This window comes from Sebastes fasciatus, chromosome 24 (assembly GCF_043250625.1).
Source record: "Sebastes fasciatus isolate fSebFas1 chromosome 24, fSebFas1.pri, whole genome shotgun sequence".
NCBI lineage: Eukaryota > Metazoa > Chordata > Actinopteri > Perciformes > Sebastidae > Sebastes > Sebastes fasciatus.
The window spans coordinates 17,804,783-17,827,444 of NC_133818.1; the positions used below are offsets into that span (position 1 = coordinate 17,804,783).

At 45.2% G+C, this 22,662-nt stretch overlaps 1 protein-coding gene across 2 annotated transcripts in view; it reads right to left on the minus strand.

The window, feature by feature from the left end:
• Positions 1 to 22,662, minus strand: part of LOC141763223 (double-stranded RNA-specific editase 1-like) — a 79,614-nt gene that overhangs the window by 7,240 nt on the left and 49,712 nt on the right. For both annotated transcript variants that reach the window (XM_074627715.1, XM_074627714.1), the window contains 7 exons: positions 14,033 to 14,107; positions 8,396 to 9,330; positions 4,871 to 4,985; positions 4,157 to 4,325; positions 3,522 to 3,676; positions 1,992 to 2,160; positions 532 to 713 (listed from right to left, as the gene is read on the minus strand). In XM_074627715.1, the coding sequence (XP_074483816.1) occupies positions 532 to 713; positions 1,992 to 2,160; positions 3,522 to 3,676; positions 4,157 to 4,325; positions 4,871 to 4,985; positions 8,396 to 9,330; positions 14,033 to 14,036 (1,729 nt within the window). In that variant the 5' untranslated portion in view covers positions 14,037 to 14,107. The remainder of the gene's footprint in view (positions 1 to 531; positions 714 to 1,991; positions 2,161 to 3,521; positions 3,677 to 4,156; positions 4,326 to 4,870; positions 4,986 to 8,395; positions 9,331 to 14,032; positions 14,108 to 22,662) is intronic.

The following is a 22,662-nucleotide window of genomic DNA, read 5'->3' on the forward strand; positions in this document are numbered from 1 at the left end:
AAGGAGCCACCTGAGGTGGTTCGGGCATCTAGTAAGGATGCCCCCTGGGCGCCTCCCTAGGGAGGTGTTCCAGGCACGACCAGCTGAGAGGAGGCCACTGGGAAGACCCAGGACTAGGTGGAGAGATTAGATCTCCACACTGGCCTGGGAACGCCTCGGGATCCCCCAGTCAGAGCTGGTAATGTGGCCCGGGAAAGGGAAGTTTGGGGTCCTGCTGGAGCTGTTGCCCCCAAGACCCGACCCCGGATAAGAGGTTGAAGATGAGTGAGTTGAAATTTTGAGACCAGCCCTTAGAATGCGTCTCTGTTTCAAAGACAGATCTGAAGAGGAGTCATTATTTACCAGCGGTTGGATCTTTAAATCTAGTTTACTTCTAGTGTACTCTGGGAAAATATAAATACACAACTATCTCTGCCTGAAATACTACGTCAAACTTCCCTGATATTCCATATAGCCATTGGCCAGTGAGAACCCTGCTGAAGGAGCTACAGATACAGTGTGGAACATAGATCAGTGTGAATCCTTCCTCACCGCTGAGCAGTGGTCGGTTCAAGCTGAAGGACTGCGGCAGGTCCTCGATCTCAGTGATCCTCTGGTACATGGCTCTCGAGAGGTGGTCGCCGTGGTACAGGCTGCCCAGAATGATGCTAGAGAAGTAGATGGCCTCGGTGAAGTAGCTCATCAGAGAGCCCTGGAACCCGACCACGTTCCACCTGAAGGGGGACAGAACCCACCATTCTATTCAATCAGGCACATCCAGTTTGTCTTCTCCCAGTCCTCTTGATGTGAACCGCTGAGACAAAGAGACGAAACCTGAAGGACCCTGAACATACAAACTCATTATTGTTCCCGCTAATTTGGATTCCGGCTCAGAGGAGTCCTGAGCTGTTAGCGGCCTCCTGGAGATTCATCAAGCAGCCTAATCAGAGCTCCAGTGGCCTGATGACACCTGAGGACTGCAGCTGACAGCAGAGGCTCGTATGGAGTGATTGCAGCATGACACCGAGATAATTCAGCCTCTTTATGCATGAACTAACTGATCATCAGGATTCCTACTGTCTGCTCAAAAACACCCTTCAACACCTCCGATGGGTCTGCAGGGCTACGATGTACTATTACGGGTAATGTTGATTCTCTCACACTGGGTATTGTTTACTCCTATTGTATGTTTTGCTTTACAAAGACATTTTAAAAAGGTGCACGGGTAAATGTTCCATGTAAAAACACACTATTTGGTCATAAAGAGTGGCTGCAACAGCAAAGAACATCATTTCCCATGAGTCCATGAGACGGGTTAAACGTCACGGCTCCACAACAGAGGCGAGTCTATGAGCGAATGGAGGAGTCACGGCGAGCTCAGACACGTCTGTAACTAGAATAGCACTCAGAGAGCGCAAACCTCCGCCAAGCTGCCCGATCCCCCCCCCCCCCCTCGGTGATTTCACCCGAGTTTAATGTGAAAAAACGCTGAATCGACAGGTGTCCCCCTCCCCTTCCCTCTACCCCCGCTCTCTCTCTGTCCCTCTCTCTGCAGGCAGAAGGAAAGAGGCTGGGTTACGCGTCATCAGTTACACAGCGAATGTGTTATAGCCTGTGAGATCCATTTATTTACTTTGTTTAGTTTAGTCAGCTTTTAGTCTACTTCATCATCATCGTCATTACAGCGCGCAGCTTTCGGTTGCTTAGTAACGGCAGGAGCGCAACCTCCCGAGCACCTTGGATAAAAGGTTGAAGGCAGCAACGCTGGGCGAAACCAAGATAATACCAGCACCTGCACTGGTCAATTGTCAGTGTATCTTTTCAAAGGTTTAAACTTCTAATAGCAACTGTAGTGGAGCTGATTTGTCTTAGAATATGGACAGTAACCCCAGGAACACGCTTGACTTTTTCAGAAACACGTAGACATGGTATTCTGTATCATGTTGTCTTTTTGTGTAGCTTCTGACTGGAGGAGTGATCTGTCCTGTGGACAGAGTGTGAACAACACAAACCTGGCTATCTTGTCACTGCAGGACATGGTGAGCAGCCTCTCCCCCTGAAGAACCCCGTCCCACGTCTGAATGGTGTTACTGGAGCGTACCGGGATGGTTCCTTCACCAGACTCTATTTTAGTGCGGAGCTGCCCACGAGCTTTTCTGTTCGGGTGTCTGTCCCCCTGATCTGAGACAGGAAGAGAGGCAACGACGGACGCTGTGAGGATCTTGTGGTTACCAACACATTTTCATGCAGAATATTTAGATTTCAGTGGTTTCTTCTTTCTAATCTGAGAACTTTTACATGAAAAATCTTCATCAGGGCCACACTGAAGGGGTCATTCCTATGTTCCCCAGTTCTACGTACAGTATGTCCTCTCTTGGGAACAAAGGACCCTGGGAACATAGGACCCTGGGAACATAGGACCCTGGGAAAATAGGACCCTGGAAACATAGGACCCTGGAATCATAGGACCCTGGGAACATAGGACCTTGGGAACATAGGACCCTGGGAACATAGGACCTTGTGAACATAGGACTTTGGGAACATAGGATCCTGGGAACATAGGACCTCGGGAACATAGGACCCTGGGAACATAGGACCCTGGGAACATAGGACCTTGGGAACATAGGACCCTGGGAAAATAGGACCCTGGGAACATAGGACCCTGGAATCATAGGACCCTGGGAACATAGGACCTTGGGAACATAGGACCTTGGGAACATAGGACCCTGGGAACATAGGACCTTGTGAACATAGGACTTTGGGAACATAGGATCCTGGGAACATAGGACCTCGGGAACATAGGACCCTGGGAACATAGGACCCTGGGAACATAGGACATTGGGAACATAGGACCTTGGGAACATAGGACCTTGGGAACATAGGACCCTGGGAACATAGGACCCTGGGAACATAGGACCTTGGGAACATAGGACCTTGGGAACATAGGACCTTGTGAACATAGGACTTTGGGAACATAGGATCCTGGGAACATAGGACCTCAGGAACATAGGACCCTGGGAACATAGGACCTTGGGAACATAGGACCCTGGGAACATAGGACCCTGGGAACATAGGACCTTGGGGACATAGGACCCTGGGAACATAGGACCCTGGGAACATAGGACCTTGGGGACATAGGACCCTGGGAACATAGGACCTTGGGAACATAGGACCCTGGGAACATAGGACCCTGGGAACATACTGCAGGACCTTGGGGACATAGGACCCTGGGAACATAGGACCTTGGGAACATAGGACCCTGGAATCATAGGACCCTGGAAACATAGGACCTTGGGAACATAGGACCTTGGGAACATAGGACCTTGGGAACATAGGACCCTGGGAACATAGGACCTTGGGAACATAGGACCTTGGGAACATAGAACTTTGGGAACATAGGACCCTGGGAACATAGGACCTTGGGAACATAGAACTTTGGGAACATAGGACTTTGGGAACATAGGACCTGGGGAACAAAGGACCTGGGGAACATAGATACGTTCCCATACTGAACATGTGCAGTTTCTCGTATGGACTCTCACCCTCCATTCCAGCTTCATGAGGAGAGAAGATGCGGGCGTCTCCACAGGGGGAGGTGCTGATGTACAGGTGGAACTGGACGTTTTCCTTCAGCATGAAGCCTTGTCTGTTGTCACACCTGGTAAAGACGGATCTCTGCTGCTCCTCTTCTTGGTTACTGGAGACACAATTGAAAATCAAGTGATGTTATACCATATGGAACGCTATGGAAAGTTTCTTTAAACTAACATATCAGAAGGTTTGACATGCAGGAGAATAACACTTGTGTTGCACGATAAGACTTTCATTTTTCTGGTTATCAGACATTTGGTTGTTTAAATGGACATGTTTAGAAGTTCTCCATAAATGTTATTTTCTCCTTATTTGTCAGGTCTTTACTCCAGTTGGGTAGAAATACTAAAACATGCAATGCAATGAATGTACATCAAGTTGTAAGATACACAAAACACAACTTCAATCCTCTGATATTTCTGAGAATTCAGACTTTTTCATTTTGGAAAAAAAAAAATCCTTCTTTTCAAACTTGTTAAGGACCTGCAGCTAACGTTGTACACCTGGCAGGCAGGTGCATGTAAACGTAGGTGTAAATGGACAGTAAGGACACAGGACACCAGCTCTCTGCTGTACTGGGACTCACCTGAGGAAATGCTCCAGCTGCGAGTACAGGTACCTGATGAGTGAACGGCGAGCCACAATCTCAGCATGGCAGTCATTGAGGGCCAAACCTCTGTCGCTCATGTATTCACCATTGATGCACTTAGTCCCTGTGGACACGCAGATGACCTGGGCCTCCTTCACATCGGAACCTGTACAAGAAGGTACGAGGAAAGAAATTGATCTGATGTCATCATACACAAACTGCTGTACAGAGACCCAAAGATCAGCGACCTTTAATGTTTCACCAACCTCGACCAGACTGAAGGTTTCCTGATCTTTCAACAGCTGATGGTCTACAGTTCTCCAGGCGCATTTAAAATACAACATTTCTGTGACAATGTTTTTAGTGAGAGAAACTGTGTCTTTGACTCTAAACACTGAGGTTTAAACTCAAAGACAAACTGGAGAGTGACTGAATGTGAAATTTAAACTGAGGTCAGAGTCGGGTTAGCTTCAATATTTTACATAAAAACAGGAATGCAGCTGAATCAGGTCCCTGCTGATCCAAACACAGCTGAGACACATGCTGTGCAGAACAGGCCCAGTAAACTACTCAGCTGCAGTCGTGCGGTGTCTATCCAATCTTCCTGATATACAGAGCTGCAGCTTCAAACAGAGCTTCTAAAATTGTCTTGGATGAGGGTTGAATGTTTTCAGAAGCAAATGTTTTGTCTGAAAAAAAAAAAAAAATCACCTGTTGTCATGACGACACCTGCCAGTACTTTCCGTCGAGCGTGTGGAGAGGTGAAGTTGTCCGTCAGTTCGCTGAACTTGTCGACGACCAGGCGAGTGACGGCGTCTGCCAGGACCTGAGGTGGCAACCGCAACAAATAGGTGAAAATGAACCGATTATTAGAAATGAAGCTTAATAATAAAATGATCTGAGATAAAGTCTCTGAACTAAAGAAAGCAGGTTGAAAATGTGGGCTGCTCTGACTCTCGTCATCAGATTTAATACGGGAAGGCAACAATGGCCACGTGTGATAAAAAGAAAGTGAAAGCTCTTCTTATCGGCACTGAAACTATTATTGAATATTTCAATTAGGAATGCTGCACTGGTGTGAATGACAGGCAGGGATGTGAGCAGCTTAAACCAGTCAAATCCTCTGCTCCACGGGCTGCTCTGGAAGTAAAGCAGAGTGACTTGGAAAGGCTGGTATAATGAACAGCAGTGTTTGAATAGCACTCAGAGGGTGATGCTAATTAAGATAACAGCTTTGTTATCGGTGTGCAGGGATTACAGGCAGGGATTAGTTCATGTGTAAATAGATTCCCAGTGTATTGAACTTGTCTCTCCTGAAGCTCTTCAATCAGACTTTGTCAGGTTGGCCATGAGCGGTGACGGCAGTAGACCATCATTTCGTTTAGACGACACGGATCTATCAAGGAAGTGTTAGCTGCATATCATCAAACAGGCCACGGCCCCTTTCAGCCTATAAAACCTCATCTTAATATGGGACTAATTTATGCCTTTCTCTCGTATAGCTGATTTTGTAACAACTGACTTTTGGCTTTTGTGTTATAACAAGCTGTAATGTTGTACGACTATCATGAAATGTATCAGTGCTGATGCCAAAACAATACATGACTTAAAGTATCTTTGGTCTTAGATTATTTATATATATATTTATTATGGCATGCCATTTGGTTAATTACTATATATAGATATAATGTGAAACCTGAGAATATGGAATGAAATCCTGAGAATATGGAATGAAATGTGGGAATATTGAATGAAATACTGAGAATATGGAATGAAATGTGAGAATACTGAAAGAAATCTTGAGAATATTGAATGAAATGTGGGAATATGGAATGAAATGTGAGAATATGGAATGAAATGTGAGAATATGGAATGAAATGTGAGAATATTTAATGAAATACTGAGAATATCTAATGAAATGTGAGAATATTTAATGAAATACTGAGAATATTTAATGAAATGTGAGAACATTGAATGAAATCCTGAGAACATTGAATGAAATCTGACGTCATCAAGGCCTTGCTGCCATCCTGTGTTTTAGGTCATTATCCATACAGATGTTGGTACTGCTAGACATGTGTCACTATGAGCGAGTCAGCCCGAAATCTAGTATCATTAATCCTCAGTAATGAGGAGATAACTAACCGATCTAACCACCGTTAGAGACCAAACCCGTTTATTGTACCAGGCTGTGAACATGTTTATTTCTGCTGTAAAGTCGATCATTGTTAAATGGAGGTCTGTGGGGATTGGCTCCCTTTTAGAGCCTCAAGTGGCCGTTTGAGGAACTGCAGTTTTTCTGTACTTCCGTATTGGCTTAATTTCTCAGCATCGGAGGTTGCCGTCTGGTGTCTACATGTGTTAGGCTGAAACCTGCCTCATTGCCAATTCATGCTGGCATCCAGCCCTGAAAACTAGTTAAATCTAGTTCTGAACTAGAAAAGCAATTTTGAGAGATGGATGGATGGAAGGACAGATGCCTAATTATCCTAAAAACATTTTTTTTATTTTTTATTTGTGGCGAGAAGGCAAATAGAAACTGAATTGTTGAACAAACTGTGATGGTGGAGGACATGAGTCCACCTTTTCTTCTTCTAGTTCTATTTTCTGCAGTGTGATGCAACGTTTGTGTTTTATTTTCCATCACCATCACATGACTCCAGGCCACCAGAAAGAATAGACTCCGTATGTATGGGCAGAGGGTGACAGAGCATAAATGCCATATTAAATGGGACACTACAATGAAATGCTATAATGGAGCAGAGTTCCAGAAGAGGTGGAGAGATGGAAACCTGCTTCAAGTATATCTCTACCTCTGTGACTACTATGGTTCAGTAATGTGAATACTGAGACATCCAAATAAACTGCTCTGCCTCCCTTTTGACCAACACATTCTCACTCCCAATTCGTTGAATACCTACACTTGGTTGGCGATCCTACGGTTCAAACTATGACGCCCTAGGTTCCCCTCTAGTGTCAGTTCTGGATGTATCAGAGACAGTGTGTCAGTTTCCACCAAGGATGTATAAAGAGAACTGGATCCAGTGTTAGAGGCTGGGCCCCAGTCATTCCTATGAAAGTGTCTCATTGGCGCTTGAAGCCTAAATGGCTCGACTTCCGTCTGGAAAAGTACCCGGATCTTGGTGGAGTAGCGTCCGAGGTGATTGGCGGAGTAGCGTCTGCTCGGTCACATGACTAGGTCACGGGGTCCTAACGTCACGCCGTCGTCACGGCTTGCGCTCCAGCCTCGGTTTGGGTCTCACTCACATGAACGGAGGAAGGGAAATAACTCTGGATTCAGCTATTAGTGCGTTTTACAAGTTTAAAACTTAATTTTTTAAATAAGGACTATTAGAGTGTTCGTACTGGGAAGTTGATTCACCTTAAAAATAAATGATCCTTTGAGTTACACCCTTCTCTTTCCCTATGTAAGTCTATGGGAAAAAGTCTTTTTGGGCCAAATGCATCACGTGACTGACACGGAAGTTGCAGAACCGCCGTTTGGCCACTACGAAAGTCCGGATCCACGACCAGCGCACTTCCTTGGGGCCTGGTTTCCGCTTGTTTGTTACATAACTTTAACTGCTATGAGCATCTATTAGGCTTACAGACATAGATGGGTTTACTTTGGAGTTGGCTGAAAGCCCGGTGAATCTCATACAGATGGTATGAGATGCTAAGCTGACCAAGCGTCAGTATTTGACGGGTTGGGAGTGGGAGTGGCAGTGGGTTGCTTTAACAGGCACACATGCTGACTGCTTGTTGATTATTCACCCATCTGGTTGATGACCAAACATCTGGTCAAGCTGCAGAGGTTGCAGATGACTATGTGCAAGCTAAGGCATCCGTCCTAGAAACTATGTAGAAAACACTATTTTGGCCTGCTCTTTTTAAAATGAGTTATTGTGGGTTCCATAATACTAACATTCATCAGTCCCTGTTTACTATTCACATTATGCCTCAGGGAAACAGCAACACAACTTTAAAGTTGGGGCTTTGCATCACATATGTTCAACTCGTAGCACCCCGGGGAAGCAGAGCAGAGAGAATAATTGTGATTGAAAAGAAGGAACTGAGTTGTTGGTGCCATTCATCAAGATGTCCCATGTGATCATACCTAAAGTAACACTCCTGCTATGCTATCATTAACTCTGTATTCATTCTGACTGGTCAGATCTTTTAACAAGACAAGATGAAAACAGTGAAGTAAAGTAACGGGGGTTGGTCCATGCTTACCTGTGGCAGGTGGAGCTGCAGTCCCTCTCTGGGTATAGGCTGTCTTGATGGAGCCTGATCCAGCTGCATGTTAAACAGAGCAGACAGAGCAGCCTGGGCAGCCCGGGCCTTGGCCAGCTTCTTGTTCCGCCCAGAACCCTGGAAGTTCTGAGCATCTACTGTCACTGACATGACAAAGTTCTTGGCGTGGCTCTCCCCGCTCTCTGACACAAAGTCATACTTGAGGCCTGGTCGCAGCTCGTTGAGGATCATGACCGGGTTCTTGCCGCTCGTAGGGGAGATGAAGGTGGAGGGGGCTGGAGGTAAAGGGGCCTGGACCAGGTTTGGGACAGGGGAGGGTAGCAACGGGTACTCTATTCCCAGTGAGCTGAAGGAACCGTTACTGTTAGATGCGAGGTAAAACGGGTCATCTACAGGAGTGGATGTCTCAAAGGCATTAAAAAGCATGTCCGGAAAGTCTGCTTGGTCCGAGGTGAAGTCCGTGTGGACGGACAGAGTCCGGCCCATGGCCATGTGGGCTTCAGACGCGTTGGGGAACTGGACGAAGGAGCGCAGGGCCTTCTCGGCTGCGTTCAGCTTGGCCTTCTTCTTGGTCGGACCAGAACCCTCGAAGAGCTGCCCGTTGACCTCCACAGTCATCACGAAGACGGGTGCATGGACCGGCCCGGTCTGAGACAGCAGTTTGTACTGCAGCCCTGGCTTGATCTCATTCAGCTGCATTAGAGCATTCTTAGGCAGAATGGGCCCAGGGATTTTCTTACGTTTCTTGGGCCTGTACTTGGAATGTGCATGCCCATTATTGCCCTCCTCTAAGGGACGTTTCCTCCCACCCCCAGCACTCCCATTGGGGAGTTGAGCAGCCTCAGCTGCAACCCCCCCTTTGGAGAAGAGGTTGTCCAAGTTCCGATTTTCCTTAACATCTGTGCTGCATGAACCTGCGGTGCCCAGAAAGAGTAACTTACAATGCCTTCGTTGCAGGATCTTGTAAATGTAAAATTTAGAGATTCCTTTACCTCTCTTTGCAACTGAACAAGTGATGTGTGTTCCTTATAAAAATATAGTGGCAGTAAATTATATTCATTCATTCATTAATTTATGACAACAGAAAATGTTTCGCACAACAGGACTAATCAGTGTACAACAAGAACAACTTGATGAAATTACATCTAAGCAATGAAAATGATTTAATACTCTTAATCTTAATTAGCATGAAAAGCAATTAATTTCACTTATTTGCTGCAGTAAATTTAGCAAATTACGGGACAACCTATTCAAATACTATACTACTTTACTATACAAAGAGCTCTGTCAATTTGAATTCATCTTTTAATCTTATTTTTAAATGTCTTTCTCTGGACGATGGTCTGTGTTTTGGGAACACATATCACCAGGCCCTGTTAACAAAGCTGATGGAACTTAATGTAAATTTCCATTTATAACATCCTCCAGCAAAAGCTCGATAGGTTACTCCTTTCGGTGCTCAGGACAGAAAACAATCCTATAAAATGCAGGTTTAGAGGGGTCGTGGGGAAAGACGGGGGTGCAAACTAGGGTGTCAACACCCAAAATAATTCTGTACTTCAACTGAGCCTGAAGAAAAATACCAGAGAAATTATATGAACTTTTAGCATTTCATTGATTAAATATGGCCACCAGCAGCTGCTGTACATTACAATACAGAAACAGAAAATAATACCTCATGTTTATTATCAGTCACAGTTCAGGCACTGCAGTGGAGTGTTTCAGCACGCAAATAATAGGATGTCATTTGACACAATTATGTGTCAACTGTAGGGATGGGTTCAGACAACCGGTTCCATACTGGATCTGGTTCTGAATCCCTTATCGAATCTTTCATTCAGTCTGTCACTGAGACTCCAGCATCTGGAAAAAAACTGGTGATGTGTAAAAACACGTGCTAACTCAGCGACACAGCTGTTAACAATACTGAACATGGCCGACCGCCTTGACTTAAACGTTCCAAGTCAACCAAACTACTGTGAACTGGGGGAACAACAAGTCCCTGTTTAAATATATATCTCCTGTCACTCATGTTAACATAAGAACTTGTGGTATTTTTGATAACTTGAGAAGGACGAGAGCTCGGCCTCAGCCTACTGCCGGTTTTACACCGGATTCTGTGACCTGTAGCGGTGCAACAACCATTTCACCTCCAGGTAACGATAAGTGCATCGTGCGTGCAGAAACATCTGCCATTTATTGAGTTCATATTTGCTAAAGAATAAAGTAGACTAATATTTCTACTGTGTTGTCTTTACTTCAGCAGTGATGTAGGACAGCCAGATTAGCCAGGCCAATAAAAAGCATGCGAGCGTGTCAGTCGGTAGAAGATGTAACGTCGAGCGCCACTTCACCAAAGTCCACGTCAACTTTTCACGGGACTTTCCATCTAGTAGCAGTCTATAAACGGAGAAGGTAAAGGAGCCGAAAACAACGCTTAGAAGACGACAGTCTCTGTTTACCAAACTGACGAAGAAGGCCAACGCTGCAGTAGAGCCTTCGTTTAGGGGTGCACATCCTAACGAAACAAACAGCCCTTCACCTATGGCGGGATTGTAATAGAAGAGATGACCGCGGTGGCTGAAACGTTATTAAAGGACCATGAAAGTAAGACAGAAATGATGTCTGCTGTTGGCGATGTACAACTTGGTGGCGCTGTGTGTTGCTCTAGGAAACATTGTCAAATTAGCTCTCAGAGGAAAAAAAGGTTGGAGACCCCTGCTCTACACCTCAGCCCAGGAGAATCCCAGTGAGTCTTCATTCTCCACCAAACATACCTGAAAAGATTCGATAAGGGACTAGAAAGGATTCAAAAGAGGATTCAGTTTTGATGAAATGCAATAGAACTAGGGGTGTGACGATGTATCGATTTATAGTCCTACGATCCAACTACATCGATAGGTACTCGGCAAGTTGTCCTTCACGGGAGACGTATATCGATATAAAATCGATTGTATGGATACTAAGGATTTGCACCTCGTATTTAAGGACGACAAAAGTTATATCAAAGTTTTTTTTACTCCGGTTCACTCTCCAGACATGCACCAGCTTGCCAGCTCTGCCCCCTGCAGCGCGAGCACGCATCCATGGCGTGCATGTGGACGAACGGCGCACTGGACTCTTCGCTCTCTCACGCAGTAGAGGAGCAGGTCGGCAGAGTTTCAGGTGCTATCAATCCACTTGACTAGGGCGGCTTCACCCTCAGGTGCTTTCCTCGTGCGCTGTCGTTTTTTCATTCAGAGAAAATTACTTTCCTTTCCTCGTCATGATATCTACGTGAACGCAGCATCAGCCTCACGTATCCAGCCGGAGAGCAGACGGTCCGCGAGGCAGATTATCACGGGAGTAAAGTAAAAAACAAAATAGAAACTCAACTAACGTTAGTCTAACGTAGTTTTAACATGTTGTTCCAGAAGTTTTCATGTATGAAAAGAGCCCAAATGAACACTGTAGGTGGACTACTGGATTACTATCAGCAGATTATTTAAACAGCATTTGTAGAGGAATGATTCTGTCGCAAGCTGTTTGATCACTATCAGCTGTTTGATCAATATCGCTCTAGATGAGCCAAATATCGTCCTTGAATCGTATCATATGGTATCGTATTGTTTGGTATCGTATTGTATGGTATCATATTGTATCATATCGTATCGTATTGTATCGTATTGTATCGTATTGTATCGTATCGTATCGTATCGTATCGTATCATATCGCTCTAGATGAGCCAAATATCGTCCTTGAATCGTATCGTATGGTATCGTATTGTTTGGTATCGTATTGTATGGTATCATATTGTATCGTATCGTATCGTATTGTATCGTATTGTATCGTATTGTATCATATCGTATCGTATTGCTCTAGATGAGTCAAATAAGTCCTTGAATCGTTTCGTTTCGTATCGTATCATATCGCTCTAGATGAGCCAAATATCGTCCTTGAATCGTATCGTATTGTATCGCATCGTAACGCTCTAGATGAGCCAAATATCGTCCTTGAATCGTATTGTATCGTATCGTACCGTACCATATCGCTCTAGATGAGCCAAATATTGTCCTCGAATCGAATTGTATCGTATCGTATCGTATCGTGTCGCTCTAGATGAGCCAAATATCGTCCTTGAATCGTACTGTATCGTATCGTACCGTACCATATCGCTCTAGATGAGCCAAATATCGTCCTTGAATCGTACTGTATCGTATCGTACCGTACCATATCGCTCTAGATGAACCAAGTATCGTCCTTGAATCGTATCGGAACCATGGAAATCGTATCGTACCGTACCGTTGTAAAAACTCATCGTTACACCCCCTAAATAGAACCTCATCCCTAACCAACCATCATTATAAGTTTAGCTTTATGCATTCCAGTAAGAACTGTGCATCTCTTCCTTCTTAACCAATGTGCACAGTGCCTGGACAGAGCTGAGTTTGGTGATCAGTCACAGCCAGTTGACAACTGTAGGCAAAGTAAATAACAAGCATGCAAGAGGGGGACGCAACTCAAACATGACAAACACAATAGCAGATAATGCCCTGAGCAACAGGAGGGGGGGTGGGGGTGATTATAGGTCTGTTGGGGAAAAGGGAACATATTGTACTCCACTGAAACAGCCAGCGCTGCAGCTCAGCAAACACCAACAGAAACAGAAACTCTCTTCATTAGACTGACGAGTGAATCCACTGGGCGTGTCCAACTGCAAGGTCAACTGTCTCTAGGTCTCAATGTGTCTTGGCGTGTCCAATTGTAATGTCAGTGCTAACTGCGTCACCTGGCATCTGATATGTGATTTATAATTTTAGCAGAGAGCCCCCCCCCCCTCCCCCCCCTCCCCCCTCCCCCCACTGGTTTCACTTTGGCTTACACAGAACCGGGACAGGATTACTGCTGTGTGAACACAAATAAAGAAGTGTTTAAAGAGGCCCCGTCGGTTAGCGTCGGGGTGAAGCGTCATCGGGCCGAATCACAAAGCGAAATTGTCTATCTGGTTGACTCCTTTCAGCCGGCCCTGACAAACAGCCAGATTCGCTCACTCTTGAAAATGGAATGTCATCTCAGCTTGATGCTTGATCGTATCACTTTTTTTTTTTGCAAATAAATAGCCAACTTATCAAAGCACATTCCCTGAGAATCAGCCTTCAGAGGCACAAACAGACACATGAATGGAGCCTGAAGCTTTGTGTTCATTTGTTTGGCTTTGCCCTGCATATTAACTTCACTTAGAACCTTGTATATCCATCTTTTCCAAAAAAACCTATTGAGGCTTATCATGGGTCAGGTGGTTTAGGGCTGAAATAGACCTGCGTTCTGAATCCAGAGGTGGCTCTCAGGGGGCTTTAGGGAGCTTTATTGTTAAGAGCAGGGGGAAAATGGACTGAAATCTCACAGTAGATACACCCTGACCCTGGGATTAAGCTCTGATCTTGCCTCCTGAGCCGGCGAAAAGGGCTTGGATGGAACATTTTCAAGGACAGTCCAGAGATATTTAAGTTCAGGATTCTATACATGCATCTCAACCCAGTATAATTCTCAGGTATAGAAAAAGTTGCATGTAAATGCTTATGGATGGGATCATAAATCGATGTCTTGTTTAGACTTGAAATGGTTAAATTGACTCACTCATGTTTTTGACTTGGCCCCCCTCTACGGTGAGCAGCCTCTGTTGATTTCGAGATGGCCGATCTCCCACTCGACCTGGAGGAAACACACACACAGTTCACGAGGTTAAGTCAGTTCAGAGACTTCCCTGCAACACAGCTTCAACAGTATCCAACTTCTCGAACCTTCACCTCCCGGCCTTCTGTCACTTCTCAACTGTCTTATCTGGTTAAATAAAAGTCAAATAAAATGAAATAAAAGTGACGAAATGGTTATATAGTTAGATTAGTTCAGGGGTCAGCAACCTTTACTATCAAAAGAGCCATTTTAGGCAAAAAAACTAAAATCTGTCTGGAGCTGCAAAACATTTAAACATTGTGATGAAGGTAACACAGTTTATAGTCTAAGTATATAGTATATACTGTAAGTCTAATGCAGTGAGGGCCAAAGAGACAATGTACTACGGAGTGCTAGGACCACATTGAGGGAAGAAACATCTGAGATTTACAGAATAAAGTCAGAATATTATGAGAATAAATTCATAACTTAACAAGAAAAAAAGTCGTAATATAACGAGAATAAAGTCGTAACTTTACGAGAAAAAAAGTCGTAATATGATGAGAATAAAGTCATAACTTTACGAGAAAAAAAAAAAATAACACGTCAAATTACTACTTTATAATATTATGACTTTTTTTTTCTCGTAAACTTCTGACTATATTCTCATAATATTGCTGGTGGTGGTTCTTCTGGTGTTGGTGGTGGGGGTCGGCATCAGCAGAGTAAAGGGTCAGGATGCACCTTACTGTCAGGATCAATCAAAGAAAATTGGATTTTTTTTTTTTTTTTTTAAATTGCATTTTTTGTATATATATATATATATATATATATATATATATATATATATATATATATATATATATATATATATTTTTAAAATATTTTTTCTGTCTATGGACCGTTGGATAGAAACCAGTGGGAAACCTCCAGGTCTGAGAAGTGAAGCGAAAGCTGAAGAACCTTAAACCTGCACCTGTCTTCCAGCCAGCAGGGGGCGACTCCTCTGGTTCTATAGAAGTCTATGAGAAAATGAGTCTACTTCTCTCTTGATTTATTACCTCAGTAAACATTGTAAACATGAGTTTATGGTCTCAATCACTAGTTTCAAGTCTTCTTCAATACAGCATGATGTTCATTTAGTAAATGATGGTCCCATTTAGAGTCACATAGACCATAAAGCAGGGGATGCTTTAGGGCGGGGCTACCTGCTGATTGACAGGTCGACACCACGGCGTTGTCCGGTCTGGGAGTTGTCCGTGTTTTCGTCTTACAACTTTAACCCTTTCACAGCGTGTTTTCACTTCATCACAGTTAATCATAATATTTTCGACGCCTAAAAATGTCTTCTTCAGCGTTCAGTTGTACTTAGCTCCGCCCTCTAGTGTCACTTCTGATTCCACAAATCCAAGATGGCGATGGCCAAAATGCCGAACGTGAGGCTTCAAAACGACAATCCTCAAACGGTATGAGGACTTGTTGATCTCCTGCCAGGAAACGCTCCTGTGGGTCGTATTAGAGGGTAGGAACAAGAGACTTACAGTAGGGGTGGGCGTTATATATATTTTTTTGTGACGTCACCCATTTGTTTGTGGACAGTTTTGAACCCTCGAGTTCGGCATTTTGGCCGTCACCATCTTGGCTATTTGCAACCAGAAGTGGAGAGGGTGGAGCTAAGCACAACCGAATGCTGAATAAGACATTTTTTTAAAAGATTATAGTTATGTTAAACAAGAAGGTTTTAATCCAGAAATATACTGCAGGGACTACAAGAATCATCATATTGGTGTGATTTTATGCATCAAAAGGGTTAAATCGAGCATTTATGAAGTGCTTAGAGGATATCTGAAAATATCGCGATATATATTGTCTATCGCGATATTGCCTAAAAATATCGCAATATTATTTTTAGGCCATTTCGCCCCCAGCCCTAATTTACAGTATGTGGTTGTATGGTTTGAGGACTTCCCATCAGCCTCAGCTGTACATTGCGTTTACTGCTAATTAACATGCAAACTTAAATAACTAAGATGGTTAACATGGTCAGTTTTATATCTGCTAAATCTGCAAATGAGCATCGTCACTGTGAGAATGTTGCTATGCCGACATTTTGTCTGTTACTCTTTCTACTCTGCTGCCCACAAATCCCCTCATTTTCTGGAGGTGTATACTAAATCACATCTTTTAAGTTCAGCTTGTTTTGGCAGTGTCATGTGTAGAATAATACTATAACGTTACCTGAGCTACAGAGGTCATCATTTCTCATTTCCTTTGTGTTTGTGCTTGTGACGACCCCTCCCCACCACTAGGTGTGTGTTGGCTCGCTGGTCTCTTTTGTTTCTTGCAGGCTCTGGTTGAGGCGGGGACATGAGGACATGATGGGTTGATGAGCTACACCTGGGCCCGGTGTAGCGCTGACTATAAAACCCTCTTCGCCAGAACCCTCTTCAGAACGCGCTCTCTCTCCATGCACGCACATCACTCCATTCCTGTGGACATCGCGGCGCGGCTATTCTTGCTCTTTTTCTATATGCACTCACACACACGCATCCATGCACTCCTACACCACTGATTACTGATAATGATCTATATATTTATTCATTAATTGGTGTTTTGTAAATAAACTCTGTTACTTTTTGCATTTACCTCGTCTCCACTCCCATTTTTGTTGCAACCTAAGAGCCGGGTTGTAACAAATGGGGGCTCGTCTATTTTGGTGGACCTAGTTTCTCAGGTAGTAAGAGGTCTGTTGGGCGGAGTTAGTGAGAAGGACCGGTTGTAGTGTGACGTCGACACACAGCTGTTGCCAATTTCAGGAGCGTTTTTTGTCAATGAGCGCTCAGCTAAATGTTTGGGAGTAGCGTTGACGAGGGTAAGTGCTGTTTGTGTTCATTTCAGTGAAGCCGCTGGTTGTTTCTTAGTGTCGCCAGGTTTGATGTGCTGGTGATGTTTGGCAGTGAGTTCAGCAGTCAGGTTCAGCCACTGTAAGTTACCGGTGTTTCTGTCCCTGTTAGGCTTCAGTGCGGACTTCCTTTGGAGTTCATAGGGGGGGTGTTAGTGTGGTGTGAACGCGGTTAGAGCTGCTGTCAGCTCGGGAGCACGGCCGAGGCTGCGGGGGGAGTCGCCGGTTGCCGGTTGCTTCGCCGGGCTTTGCGGTAGATAGTGCATAAATACCCACCGCAACTAGCACCTGAAGACTAGGGGGGAGTTTACCTAGTTCTGTCAGGCAGTTAGAGGGACGGTGCACGGTGACGTCACGGCTGTGCGGGCTGTGTGAGCTCAGCGTGCCAGGTGTGTTTTTGTCGCGTCAGTAGAGGATTGTGCGTGTAGGTAAGTGAGTTATGGCGAGTATAGAGGAGTTTTTGAGAGCGCCATCGGAGGAGCTGCTGGGGAGCTGCTCACGAGAACAGTTAATCCGTATTGCCGAACATTTTAATTTAGATGTTGGTGATAAGAGGATGAAGGAAAACATTAAAGGTATTGTTAAAGCAAATCTCAGTGATAGGGGTATTTTCAGAGGTAAAATGTATACTGTTGGTCCTGAGGGGGACAGTGTTGATGTGTCTGGCTGCAGAGATACAGGTCTGACTTTTGAGCAGAGGAGAGAGCTGTTGCTACTGCAGACAGAGATGGAGAAGCTGGCAGTGGAGAAACTGAGGAGAGAGACAGAACTTAAAAGGCTGGAGATAGAGCACAGGTTGAGTTTACCTGCTGGAGGTGCTAGCCGTGCCTCTGACTTATCTGGTAGATCGACTTCGTCATTTGATGTTGCCAGTAATCTGCGGTTAGTTCCTCAGTTTAGTGAGCGAGACCCAGACACTTTTTTCTCACTGTTTGAGCGTGTAGCTGAGAGCAGAGAGTGGTCTGATGCTGATAGTACATTATTATTGCAGTGTGTTTTAATAGGTAAAGCTCAGGAGGCCTACTCTGCTCTGACAGTGGCAGAAAGTAAAATCTATTTAACTGTTAAATCTGCTGTATTAAAGGCCTACGAGTTAGTCCCAGAGGCGTATCGCCAGAAGTTCAGGACCTGGGAGAAGTCTGGTAAACAGAGTCATGTGGAGTTTGCCAGAGATCTGGTCACTTTTTTCAGTCGGTGGTGCAATGCCGTAAAGGTAGACACTTATAATGCTTTATGTGTTCTGGTTGTTTTAGAACAATTTAAAAATTCCATCCCCAGCCACATCGCTGTTTACATCGGTGAGCATAAGGTGAAGACTGCTGCTGAGGCCGCCACCCTGGCTGATGACTACGTGCTGACGCACAGAGGTGACCGCAACTTCAGGGTCCCAGACGGAGGTGGTATGTATCGTGCCTCGGGTAGACGAGAGGAGAAACCTCATCCACGCCTTGGTAGGTTGGAACACTGTACACGAGGTCAGACGCATTTTGACTCTTCAAGAGTATGTAACTTTTGCAGGGGTAGAGGGCACTGGAAAGCTGACTGTCCCAGAGCTAATGCTGGAAGAGGGTATAGCGGGGGTCGGTTGAACTCTGGTGTTTGTGCGGTATCTGTGGAACCTGTCCCTGTTGTCTCTCCCTTTCGACAGGTTAACATTGGGGAGCCATGCAGGTTGGAGGAACCTGATTTCTCTGCCTTTGTGTCTGACGGCTGTGTGTCACTGGTGGGAGGTAACAGTGTGCCGGTAAAAATCTTGAGAGATACCGCAGCATATGACTCGTACATTTTGAGCTCTGTTCTGCCATTTTGTGATGATTCTGACACTGGGGACTTTGTCCTGATGCGGGGTATGGGTTTGAACGTTGTGCCTGTTCCTCTGCATTCTGTTGAAATTAGCTGTGGTTTGGTGCAGGGTAAGGTCGCCATGGGAGTCCGTCCTGCACTGCCGATCGAAGGTGTGGACATCATTCTTGGTAACGGCCTGGCTGGCAGCCGGGTGTGGGCCGAGCGTCCACCACCTCCTATAGTGTCATATTCACCCACTGTGACTGGTAACCCAGATGAGAACGCTCGGTGTTTCCCAGAAGTGTTTATCGCTTGCGCTGTGACACGGGCTATGAGCCGTGCACAGGGGGAACCTGAGCAGGGTGAAGAGGAGTTGAGTGAGGGGGATCTTGTTGTTGTTCCTGACTCATTGTTGTCTGTATCTCGCAGTGACCTAGTAGCGGAGCAGAGAGCTGATCCCTCCCTGAGTCAGCTGTTTGAGGCTGTTCTCTCCACTGAGGATGGAAACAGCACCGCCAGTGGTTATCTGTTGCAAGGAGAGCTTTTGGTGAGAAAATGGCTGTCGCATGGGGAAGACTTTGTCGGTAAGCCAGTGTTTCAGATTGTGGTTCCTGTAAAGTTTCGTGACGAGGTCCTTCAAACATCACATAACCAGTCAGGACATCTGGGCGTCCGTAAGACGTATAATTACATTTTACGGTATTTTTTTTGGCCTCGTTTAAAGAGAGATGTGTCTCGTTATATTAAATCATGTCACACGTGCCAAATGACAGGTAAACCCAATCAGAGCATTAAACCTGCTCCACTGTGCCCCATCCCAGCGACTGCACAGCCATTTGAATATTTGATCATTGATTGTGTCGGTCCTTTACCTCGTTCCAAAGCAGGCTGTAACTACTTGCTTACTGTGATGTGTCAGAGCACGAGGTATCCAGCCGCATATCCACTGCGTTCTATCACCACGAAGTCGGTAGTGAAAGCACTGACACAATTCATCTCCATCTTCGGAATCCCGAAAGTGATACAGAGTGATCAGGGTTCAAATTTCTCATCCAACCGTTTTGCACAAGTGTGGAAACAGTTGAAGGTCCAACATAACCAATCTTCCGCATATCACGCACAGAGTCAGGGAGCTCTTGAGAGGTTCCACCAGACTCTGAAGTCTCTTTTGCGTAGTTATTGTGTTGAGCTGAATCAGGACTGGGAGGAAGGGCTGCCATGGCTTCTGTTAGCTGCTAGAGAAGTTGTGCAGGAAAGCACCGGTTTTAGCCCTAACGAACTTGTTTTTGGCCATACAGTGCGTGGGCCGCTCACGCTGCTGCATGACACTGTCACGCCATCAGAACCGCCTAGTAATCTGATAGAGTATGTAAACGGGTTCCGGCATCGTTTGTACTCCGCTGGGGAGATGGCTAAAGAAAAGTTGTCGTCTGCCCAGGAAAAAATGAAACGTTTGTATGATCGGAAAACTGAGCAGCGCGGGTTTAGTCCTGGAGATCAGGTCCTTGCTTTGTTTCCAATAGTTAAGTTGCCATTTCAAGCTAAATTTACTGGCCCTTTTACTGTACTGCGGCAGGTGTCTGACCAAAATTATATCCTTTCCACGCCGAAGCGGAGGAAAGCAACTCAACTCTGCCATGTCAACATGTTGAAACTGTACTATGCTCGCGAGTCTAGACCTCTCTCAGCAGCGGCGGCTGTTGGGAGTCAGTTCCCTGCAGGGGAGGATGATGGGGTTACCGCACCAGATGAAAGCTTGTTGCGTGGGCGACTGAAGAACGCTGAAACGTTGCGTAATCTTGATTCTTTGTTTGTTCATTTGTCTGCGGAAAGAAGCGCTGAGTTGTCTGCTCTTATTCACAGCTATCCATGCTTGTTTGGTGATACACCAAGCCAAACTCATCTGGTCGAGCATGACATAGATGTAGGCGACGCGCAGCCCATCCGTCAGCGTTTTTACCGTGTGTCTGAAGAGAAGCGCAAGGTAATGGACACAGAAATTAAATACATGCTCGAAAATGGCATCGCAGAACCCTCGTCTTCGAGCTGGGCGTCACCATGTTTGCTTGTTGAAAAGTCTGACAAAAGTCCTAGGTTTTGTACAGATTATCGAAAAGTAAATACAGTTACCAAACCTGATGCTTATCCACTGCCTCGGATCGAAGATTGCATTGATCAGGTTGGTTCTGCGAAATTTGTAAGTAAATTTGATCTACTGAAGGGTTACTGGCAGGTTCCACTGTCTCAGAGGGCAAAAGAAATCTCTGCCTTTATCACACCCAACGGTTTGTTCACTTATAATGTCATGAGTTTTGGACTGCGGAATGCACCCTCAACATTCCAGCGCCTCATGAACATGGTGGTGTCAGGGCTGGAAGGTTGTGCTGTGTATTTGGATGACGTTGTAATTTACAGCAATACATGGGAAGAACATTTGGCTCGTATCAAAAAATTGTTTGACCGTCTGAGTGATGCGCGTCTAACAGTAAACCTGGCAAAATGTGAGTTTGCCAAGGCCACTGTCATTTACCTTGGTAAAGTTGTAGGACAGGGGACGGTGTGTGCAGTCCAGGCCAAAGTGAGGGCCATTGAGAAATATCCAGTTCCCACCACGAAAAAAGAACTTCAGCGTTTTCTTGGTTTAGTCGGGTACTATCGCAGCTTCTGTAAAAACTTTTCGACTGTGGTAGCCCCTCTGACGGATTTGCTGAAAGGAAAAGCTCGATTTGTATGGTCAGCCTTGTGTAAGCAGGCTTTTGACAATGTTAAGTCTGTTTTGTGTTCACCTCCTGTTCTCGCAGCTCCTTGCATGGATCAACCTTTCAAACTGCAGGTGGATGCAAGTGATGTGGGGGCAGGGGCGGTGCTGTTCCAGACGGATGGTAGTGGTGTGGATCGTCCCGTGAGTTTCTACTCAAAAAAGTTCAACTCATTTCAGTTGAACTACTCGGTGATTGAGAAAGAGACCCTGGCACTCATCTGGGCCTTACAGCATTTTGAGGTTTATGTAGGCTCTAGTGTTCCTCTGGTTGCGTACACAGATCATAATCCCATAACTTTTTTGCACTCGGTACATTGCCCAAATCGCAGGTTGATGCGATGGATGTTGTATTTGCAAGCTTATTGTTTGGACATTCGCCACATCAAAGGCTCTGATAATGTTGTGGCCGATGCCTTATCTAGAGCTCCTAGCTCTTAAATATTTGTCTGACTGAATTGTTAACCCCTCTGGTCTGCTATGTCCCTGTTCTGTCACCTTAAATGCTTCTTCAGGCGCCGGAGTTGCTGAGTGGGCGGGATGGGGGTTGGTTGGCTGCTGGGGAATAAACTACAAATGGTCAGTATGGATTTTGATATAGTTGTAAGTGTAAGTAAAGTGTTACAACTAAAGTTTAGAAATTATATTACAAATGAAGAACATCAATCGTAGGTAAAGTAAATTGTTTTGTTGTTGATTTAGTGAATAGCGGTTGCGGTGTTCTTATGGGAACTCCTTTTTTGATGGGGGGGTGTGTGACGACCCCTCCCCACCACTAGGTGTGTGTTGGCTCGCTGGTCTCTTTTGTTTCTTGCAGGCTCTGGTTGAGGCGGGGACATGAGGACATGATGGGTTGATGAGCTACACCTGGGCCCGGTGTAGCGCTGACTATAAAACCCTCTTCGCCAGAACCCTCTTCAGAACGCGCTCTCTCTCCATGCACGCACATCACTCCATTCCTGTGGACATCGCGGCGCGGCTATTCTTGCTCTTTTTCTATATGCACTCACACACACGCATCCATGCACTCCTACACCACTGATTACTGATAATGATCTATATATTTATTCATTAATTGGTGTTTTGTAAATAAACTCTGTTACTTTTTGCATTTACCTCGTCTCCACTCCCATTTTTGTTGCAACCTAA